The following is a 9,680-nucleotide window of genomic DNA, read 5'->3' on the forward strand; positions in this document are numbered from 1 at the left end:
ACACGAGAGAGTAGAATATTATATTAATATAATAATTTGACACTTAAAGTAAAATCACACGTCTCTTTGCAAAAGTCGAAACTCGGTGTCTTAACGATTCGATAAGAATTATGGGTAAGAATACACAAGCAGTCGTTCAGGGACCCCTCTATGACGAAGTCATCGCCCACTCTTGTAAGAAATCATATATAAGAGGGATCGAGACAAGAGCTCGACAGACGGTTACTGTATAACCAACGAATAGGGATATCTATGACACTCAGACGCCGGTTGTAACACCACTCAAGTCATTTTGATATCAGTTTCTGAGGCAGGTCGTAACACCACTCACCATCTTATTTTATATATTTTACATTAAGCTTATAATATTTGTATTCGTGCAAGAACTATTTTAATAAACAATTAACTTATACTTGAACAACACGACGTATTCATTTTGTACGTTGATGCATGAATCGACCTAGTCGGGACGCAACAATTATAACAAATAACAATTAATAGTAGATATCAGTTTGTTGTGTTTACTTTCGATTTTACAAATTGTAAAAATAACTCCATAACCCGTGTCCTGTATAATGATTTCTAATAGTATCACGGAAATCAGTGGTATTACTAGTTCCAAGTTATATATAATATTTCATTAAATAGCTGTATTTAAAATCTATTTTAAGATAATTTCATTATTTATTTATTATTTTTACTTTAGTAGTCGATAACATTTAACAGCTATTGTCATAATGTTATAATCATAACAAGTTTACCATGAAAATTTAAAATATTTTACGTAGTAATTTTTTTTTTTTAATCACATATTTTAGAAAAAATGACATTTTGATTCTAGTAAAATTAGTTAAAATACGGACCAATATATTATATACTATAGGACTTAAATTGTAGGGCCCCAATTACATGTCGGGGGGTGCCCAGGCACACCCGGAACCCCCTGTGCGCACGCCTATGTGAATATAACTGTATCGTATGACTATTGACAACACAATGTATAGAATTTCAGTTATACTTTATATTTATATTTATACTTACATTTATTTTATTTTAATAAAAGTATGAAAACCACATCTATATCTTCCTTCATTAATTTCCCGAGTTTTATCAATAACCATAAACCCATAATCACTGTGATTCCAACATAAATGGGAAATTTTCCGAAATTCAATGAATTCCATATCTGTAGACGAATGATCATTGAATATATGTCGTAAATTTGTATCGTCTTGTTTAAGTATTATTAAAAAATTTGAGTTATCTCTTACTAACTGTTTTGGTATTTTAGAATATGTTTGTGCTAAATAAAATACTGAACTAGCACCTGAATGTATACAAATTGAGAAGTATTCTCTGATTACTGACTGCGGACCACATATGACGTCATCAAAAATTATAATGGAATTTTTTTTAGTTAAGTTTGGTTTTATAACTTTATCAGCACTTGTAAAAATGATAAAATTAGCTCCTTTTATATCATCTATTATTTTTTTTAACAAAACATATTTTTCTTGATTTGAGGTTTTAGAGTATAGATAAATATTTTCAAATCTTAACCCGTTTTCACGGGTAATTAAATTATACATTATATTTGTTTTTCCTGAACCACTAGGACCAACTAATATAGCACGTATGGTATCAGGTAATAATGATCCATGTTTTGATGGTTTTTTTTTCTATCTGAACATCAACATTTGTAATATCTAATTTATCTTTCTGCTCAACCAATTCATTTTTTTCCTATAAATACTCATGAATTTTTACTTTATAATCAGTTATAAATGATACGTTCAACTCATAAGTGTAAATCAGGTAAGACTGGTAACGGATTTGTAAACTCAAATAGTCATCCGTTTGAAGCTCGTATTTCAAACTATTAGTATTGTTGACATGGTGCAAAATTAAAAAAAAGTGACTAGATTGTGGTGATAAAGGAATAAACCCGTTGGATACTGCATGTTACGATCACGATATTTTGCATGCAACTAGAAAACATTTAGAAGATAGACATAAAGTGTTAGAACTTCGGGCTTTGGAAAGATTTAAAGCAAAAGATACACCTAGAAAAGAGAAAATCGTTGCGTACACCGTAATAAACGCAATGAAAGCTAAAAGAAAAATAGGAATGGGTTGTAAACGTAAACGGAAACGTACTACAAAAATGAAAATAAATGGTATACTGTTAGCGAAAAAAAAAAACGTTAAAAAAAAATGTTGGTAAAAGGTTGATTTTAACACCAGGTCAGTCAGGTGGTGCAATCCCTTAATACCTATTTTTGCAGGATTATCAGCACTTGGTAGTTTAATGTCTGGAAGTGCCAGTGTGTATAATGCAATACAAAATTCAAAAAGAAAGAAAGGTAATGGATTATATTTAAATAATAATGAATCAAGCAAAAAAACTGATGAATACGCTACCTAACAGACCACTAACTTCTAGAGATATTATAAAATACGTTGCAAAAATTAATATCAGTCATTTCCGCGGAGTATTTTCACGTGATAACTTACCTAAAAAACCTCTCGCAATCGAATGTAGTATATTAAACTTAGACGTATCTTCCGGTAATGGAAGTCATTGGGTAGCGTTTTATAAAATTAAAGATAAGGTTAAATATTTTGATAGCTTCGGTGATTTACCTCCACCGATTGAACTACAAAACTATTTTAAAGGAAACAAAATTAAATATAACTACACAAATTATCAAGATTTTAATTCATTTAATTGTGGACACTTATGTCTTAATTTTTTACAATACAAGAATCAGTTACTTTAAGTTTATCTGGTAATACAACCACATTATCTGTAAATTATTGTCCACCAATTGATGTATACGATGACTCGGAAATTGCTTTGTTAAATTTGCAAACATAAACGAAACTAATAACAACTTTGAAATATATTCAGAAAACTCCGATCGTTTACTAAATAATAATAAATTTTCAATCTGTTCCATTACACTGAAAAAGGGGTGTTTGAAAAAAAAAGTTATGAACCACGCATGCACATTGATGGTCATCGATCACAGAAAGTGACAAATTTAATCAGTGTTAACTCAATAAAAGGAATGTGTAATATAGCTCAAGGTTCATTCAACAACCACATGTCAAGTCATTCAATTTATGAGTTTTCCCCTAGTGAGAACCAGTGGCGTAGACAGGAATTTTCATTGGGGGGGGGGATATGACGTATACCCCAAAAAACTAGCAAATTTTTGTATAAAAAAAACTTATTTTATTTTTTCTACAAAATGTGTACACTATAAAGTTTACAATATAATGTCTATTTTTCTTGATTGTTGTGACATAATATCTATAATTTCTTCGGGCGTAATAGAAACTTCTCGGTGAATTGATAGCAAAGTTAATCCATTTAGTCGAGTCTGAAAAGTAATTACATAAATAGATTTATACTAACCTTAAATATGAAAAATAACTATTTATTTTTACTTCAGCCATCGTATTCCTTAAGTATGTTTTCAGCCTTTTAAGGCATGAAAACGTTCTTTCGGGTGTCGATGTGGACACCGGTAAGGTACATAGTATTTTAAGTAGCTGGTGCACATTTGGAAATACTGAGGCATCACATAATCTCAGGGCATCTATAGCTATCGTAGGATTTTTATTTGTTACATTAAGTTTTGAATGCCAGATTTTTAACTCAGCAATTACTGTCTGGACATCACAGTCAAGATAAAAATTTATAAGTTCTTCAAATTCTTGAAAACCAATGTTGCCAGAAAATATACATTGAAAACCTAGACAGAAATTCCATACATAATGATTTTTGTAAATAGTATTTAATAACATATAACAATTTTAATGTAACTTAGCCAACTTAGGTACCTTTTAAAATATTTTTGTGGACAAGAAACCTTTCTTTTAAATTATTAATAAAAGAATCAATGTACGGTATTGCTATGGTAATTCTATAGTAAGTTTCAGGATGAATCGTCTTATCCTCAGAAAATATATTTGTCCGATTTGTCTGTTTCTTGCTTATGCGTTTGATAGAAATATTAATATCCAATAAGTCTGCCATTTTCTAATTGTATTTAATAAATTAATATAGCCTTATAATATTTAGGTACAATATTATCTATTCCTATATAACAAAAATAATTTCTAAGGACAATCACAATTAGTATACCTCAGCCTCTTTATACATTGATTTAAATTCGTTTTCGATATTCTGTCTTAAGTCCTCAAGCATAGATACATTGCACTCCGCTAACTCTACGGCTTCTTTCAAGTCAATATCATATTTTTGAAAACATTTACACAAAGGTAAACCATAAGAAAATACCACCTAAAATATGCCATAATTATTAACAACTAAATAAAAAAAAATATCATTAAAACCCAAATTCAATGTTTGATTACCTTAACAACTTGAATAGAAATTAAGAACTCAGAATCCATGGATTTTAGTAACATACTGGCATCAGTTGATGATTTGTCATTAAAGGTGGTTGATATTTCTTCCAATGCCTCGACTACACATGGAAATAATTCAACGAAATCATTAACAGCGGTGTATCTTTCAACCCAACGTGTTGCACACAAACGCTTTAATGATTTGGATGATGGGTTGAGATCGCTATTAGCAATAGCTTCCAAAAGTATACTGTGGCGTTTAGGTGTGTTAAAAAAACAATGCATTTTTTCTACCACACCTAAACAGTTCCTTATAGCTTGTTGTTCACATGATGAAGACACTGCCAAATTCAATGTATGGGCAGCACAGTGAACATATAATGCCATAGGATACTTATTTCGTATTATAGTCTGTACTCCTTTAAATTTCCCTGACATGTTACTTGCCCCATCGTAACCCTGGCCATACATTTTAGAGCAGTCAATTCCGCAAGAATGTAAACCTTATGTAAATACAATTTTAAAAAAAAAGTATTTTATTAATTATACTTAACACCTAACATATTCATAAAATAGTATATACCTTCAAGTATAGCTGAAGCCAAATGCTGACCAGTTAAATTATGTACATTAACATACTTCAAAAAAATCTCACATAACTTAGCATTTTCTCCAGTACCATTAACAAAACGTACACACAGCGTAAGCTGTTCCTTAACTGACACATCCGTTGTCTCATCAGCTAATACAGAAAAGCACTGAGATGCATTTACCATCTTTACTAGTTTACTTAGTATTAGGTCACCACATATGGTAATAATTTCATTTTGTATTTGAGGACTTATGTATTTGTTTCGAGACTCGGATTCTAGATGATTTTTTAAATAATCTATGACTTTAGCTTTATATTTTAGAATAGCTCGAAAATTACCTTCATTCAAATTAGAATTATTACCATCAGACTCATCTAAATTAAACATAAAATATTAATGCAAAATTAATGTATTATACTATACATAAGCTATAAATACAAACTATTAAAGTTTATTGGGCCAAAATCTCTGTGTCCACGGAGTGCGATCTCTTGTCTACCACAAAGGATAATACATTCTATAATTGGAATTAATTTCAACCTGTTTAGCTTCTTCTGTTTGATCCTAAAATATAAACTTATTGAGTACAAGTAAGACAATTAAAGACAATTTGACATATTATACCTTTCATCGTCCAATTTATCAATAACTGATGGTGCATTGTTTAAAAAAATATTTAAAAAATGTTCAGATTTTAAAAAAGAAGTTTTGTGATATTCCAAACTATTATGATTCGATAAAACCTAAAATTTATTTTTAAATTAGTAATCATTTTTCTAAATTATAATTTCTATGTTTAATACTTCTGTAGCTTTCTTCCAGTTTTGAAATGGTGTTAAAACAAGACTGCATAAGCGTTGTGATCCAATACCACCAGCAAAAGCAAAAACCACACAGTACTTACAAAAAGCCCCCTCAAGTTTTTCTGAATAAGATAGCCATGGATACGCTTTCAACCATTTGTACTGGAATTTAAGACCTCTTTTTTTCCATTGATCTAAGAGTGGAAATTTATAATTTTCTGGTGGTACCCATAAGTCAGTTAATACCTAACAAAAATTTACTTTTAATCTTTTGCTTTGTTCATCATTATAAAAATGTTCTAATAATATAGGTACTTACTGTATTTTTTCACTGTCCGACAAAATACGATTAATAAATAAACCTACATCATTAGCATTAAGCATTTGCTGTAAGCTATAATTTGCCTTAAATTGTAAAAAAGCATATCAATTAAATAAGCAGTTAGGTAAGTGAAAATAATTATAATTGATAAAATAATTTGACTGTATACTAATACTACAATATTACAATGTACTAACGACTAACCTGATCCTGATGGGTACTAGATGTTGAGCACAATTCAAATATTTCTTTATTGTCTTTTCTAATTTTAGTCGGAGGTGATGTTTTTTCATCTGTACTGCTTTTAGCATTAGCTTTTACAGTAAAATAATTTTTGATATTACTCATATTACTTAACAAATTATTTCCAACGACAATATATTGAATAAAAAATAATAAAATATAATTCATAGGGATTTACGTGAAAATATAATATTATGTTATTGTATAATATTATAATATAGAGGTAATTATACGATAACATAAAGATTAAAGATACTAGATAGTATATAAGATAGATAGTATAACGTGGTATAACAGTGATAATAACTAATAAACTTTATGGCTTATCAGCTTATACCACCAGTACCTACAACTACCTAGTATATGATTCTCTGATAGGCCGTTATCTATCGATTAAATTAAAAAAAAAAAATAAACGATTTATAAAAATTGATTACATAGAATTATCGTTTTTTCTATTTTCGGTATAATGTATAAAGTTTACACTTACACATATATATAAAAAGGTCATGGGGGGGGATCCATCCCCCATATCCCCCCCCGTGTCTACGCCCATGGTGAGAACATAGGGTCGAAGCTGATTCAAACACCAAATAACCTAATATATTACAAATTAAATAAAAAAAATATCGATTTAATAACTATGCAATTAGTTGATCAAGATCATAATCCGATAAACAATTTAGGTGAGAAATTAATAATCGATCTACATATTAAACGTTACGGATAATAAGATGGGATTAAAATTTAATATAAGCCCATTACATAAAATAAATCTTGTTAGTCAAAAGACTAAAGCGGTACCGGTAACATCGAATAAAGTAAAAAAAATAATAACGAAAAATAAAACAATTTTAAAGGCTTTAGGTTATAAATTAAAGCAGAATGCCAGAAAGTGATATTTTAGATATAAGTTCGCTGTTTGAAACCGATTCTAAAATTACGAAAATCGACTATCATTCATATACACTGTATACAACTTCATTTAATAATAACGATGAAATACATATATCAATTCAACAAATTGATGTTTATCCGTATCTGAATGAAAGCTTTATATATTTAGAAGGTCAAGTATCAGATACTGGAAAAGTAAAACTTACTAATAACGGTTTTTCCTGTCTCTTTGATCAAATACGACTTGAAATCAATGGGATAGAAGTAGATAGTACACATGTACTTGGTATACCAGTTCGTTAAAAGGTTATCTATCAGGTACACCTGATAATTATAATTGTTATGAAAATGCTGGTTGGATTTTTAAAAATAGTCAAACCCAGCAAATAATAATGGAGAATTTAGTGCATGCATTCCGTTGAAATATTGGTTAGGTCTATTTGAAGACTTTAAAAAGATATTAGTTAATTCTAGATTAGAACTATTATTAACTCGATGTCATAGCGATTTAAACGCTCTAAAGGTAATAACCAGTGCAAGTACAAATTCTGGAAAAGTTGTTTTGAATAAAATAGTTTGGGAGGTTCCACATATTACTGTTGATGATGAAGAAAGGTTAAAATTATTAAAACTTATTGAAAAAGAAAAAAGTTTGTTTATCCCGTTCAGATCTTTTGAAACTTTTGAATATACTGAACTCGGAACCACAAAAATTTAGTGTGAAACTTGAAGACAGCATCAAAATTAGAAAAACCACGATTTATCATAATTGGATTACAAAAAGGACGTAAAAATTCGTTAGAAAAAGATTGTAGTATATTTGATCACTGTAATATAACAAACGTTAAAGTATTCTTAACTCAATAGCTTATCCATATGATAATTTGAATTTAGATTTTACGAAAAATAATTTCACCTTATTATATGATATGTATACATCGTTTCAAGAATCGTACTATGAAAAAAATATTCGAAACCCCATATTAAGTCCTTCTACTTTTCTATCGAACGCTTCAATTGTAGTTATCGATACTTCAAAACAGAACGATTCGGCTACAGCATCATCAGTAGATGTTCAATTGGAAATTGAAGCATCGGAATCTCTTACAGGTGTAACTGCTTATTGTTTATTAATTCATGATCGCATTGTTGAATATGTACCTTTTACTAGAGAAGTAAGAAAACTAGTGTGAATAATATTACAAAACTGATTTATTTAAAATACTTGATGTTAAATACTATTAATTTATTTAAAATAAATAAACAAAATGATAATAATAAAAAAAAAAAAAAATGTTTTTAATTATTTCAGAAATTTAAACGAAAATGATTCGTTTAACTAATAACTAATCATGTTTTATTTTCAGTAAAAGTAATATAGTAGATTTTTTATACTGTAAGAAAGACATTCCGCTTTAAACATTTTTCGTGTCCCTATAAAAATGGAGCCAAACGCCTCATGGTTTCTCTGAAACAACGTGGGGCGACTGGCTTCATTTTACAGCGGGAATTTCTTACACTGCAAGGGGACCATACCCCCTCAAACTTTTTTCATCTCCGCTGAAAAATGGAGCCAGACGCCCCATATTTATACTACTGACATCAAAATTAATTCTTTCGTAGTCATTATTCAAAAGAATTTTGGATAACACATAACGTGAAGGTGGTGTGTAACTTGGCCTTAGAACCTTAAAAAAGTTAAGCCAATGAGTGTTTTCTACAATTGAAAATGGTGTAGTAGATGAAAATATAGCTCTTGCCATTAACTCGTCCATATGCGTCTGTAGTAAACCCAATGCACCTGCATGGTGTTATACTATATATATTACATTATATTATATTGGGATAGATTATTAAATTATGGGAAATGTGTATTAATACACCTGCATTATAAGCAATAGGCCAGAGATCAGAAAAACATAGTTTTTCTGTCGATTGAATAATAATTATATAATTATATGATATTATTATGATGATATCATTATATAATGGTTATATAATTATTTAATGATGATTATGTAAATCATCATATCACTCTAAAATAGACTACTAGTCCCCTGTACGTCATTGAGAACTCATATAAATACGAGTAGAGTATTTAGAAGTAATTAGAAGGTAGTTAACTCCAATGTAAGACTATTGCTCGTCGTGGACTTTGTCACAGCCACATCGCCGCGAGTTTACGGTCATTCCCAGTACTTGTAATTTTTACATAGCAGCAAGCTATTTTACTTGTGTTTTATGTCATTATTTAATGTTTCATGTTGTTTAACTTAATAAAACATTTACTTTATTTCAATTAAAACAACAAGTGTTTTAATTTTCAACACCTACCTTTCTCACAACAACTCAAGCTCAACCACAGAACGTGCTACGTCGTTTAAATAATTAATTTTTACGAAGTCGCAGTGTCCTGCACAGCGATCACTACACGTCTAAAAT

General features: G+C 29.5%; 2 protein-coding genes across 2 annotated transcripts; both read right to left on the reverse strand.

Moving 5' to 3' along the window:
* Positions 1 to 3,215: 3,215 nt before the first annotated feature.
* On the reverse strand, positions 3,216 to 4,216 carry LOC114124399 (52 kDa repressor of the inhibitor of the protein kinase-like). The gene is made up of 4 exons (XM_050209691.1): positions 4,154 to 4,216; positions 3,850 to 4,048; positions 3,454 to 3,761; positions 3,216 to 3,386 (listed from the first exon to the last, which is right to left on the reverse strand). The coding sequence occupies exons 1-4, from the start codon at positions 4,214 to 4,216 to the stop codon at positions 3,273 to 3,275; spliced, it is 684 nt and encodes a 227-aa protein (XP_050065648.1). The 3' UTR covers positions 3,216 to 3,272.
* A 155-nt stretch (positions 4,217 to 4,371) lies between these two features.
* On the reverse strand, positions 4,372 to 6,652 carry LOC114124400 (zinc finger MYM-type protein 1-like). Its single transcript, XM_050209692.1, has 6 exons — positions 6,303 to 6,652; positions 5,777 to 6,022; positions 5,598 to 5,716; positions 5,416 to 5,537; positions 4,964 to 5,347; positions 4,372 to 4,883 (listed from the first exon to the last, which is right to left on the reverse strand). The coding sequence occupies exons 1-6, from the start codon at positions 6,507 to 6,509 to the stop codon at positions 4,372 to 4,374; spliced, it is 1,590 nt and encodes a 529-aa protein (XP_050065649.1). The 5' UTR covers positions 6,510 to 6,652.
* Between the last annotated feature and the right edge of the window lie 3,028 nt (positions 6,653 to 9,680).

This window comes from Aphis gossypii, unplaced genomic scaffold (assembly GCF_020184175.1).
Source record: "Aphis gossypii isolate Hap1 unplaced genomic scaffold, ASM2018417v2 Contig00562, whole genome shotgun sequence".
In the NCBI taxonomy this organism is placed as follows: Eukaryota; Metazoa; Arthropoda; class Insecta; order Hemiptera; family Aphididae; genus Aphis; species Aphis gossypii.

Excerpts from the sequence above, each read along its gene's own strand:
- LOC114124400 (XM_050209692.1), bottom strand. The coding sequence starts at position 6,509 with ATGAATTATATTTTATTATTTTTTATTCAATATATTGTCGTTGGAAAT. Across the intron at positions 5,717-5,776 it reads ACTGGAAGAAAGCTACAGAA|GTTTTATCGAATCATAATAG; the intron begins GTATTAAACATA and ends AATAAATTTTAG. Across the intron at positions 5,538-5,597 it reads GATAAATTGGACGATGAAAG|GATCAAACAGAAGAAGCTAA; the intron begins GTATAATATGTC and ends TTTATATTTTAG.
- LOC114124399 (XM_050209691.1), bottom strand. The coding sequence starts at position 4,216 with ATGCTTGAGGACTTAAGACAGAATATCGAAAACGAATTTAAATCAATG. Across the intron at positions 4,049-4,153 it reads CAATGTATAAAGAGGCTGAG|AAAATGGCAGACTTATTGGA; the intron begins GTATACTAATTG and ends AAATACAATTAG. Across the intron at positions 3,387-3,453 it reads TAAGGAATACGATGGCTGAA|ACTCGACTAAATGGATTAAC; the intron begins GTAAAAATAAAT and ends ATTACTTTTCAG.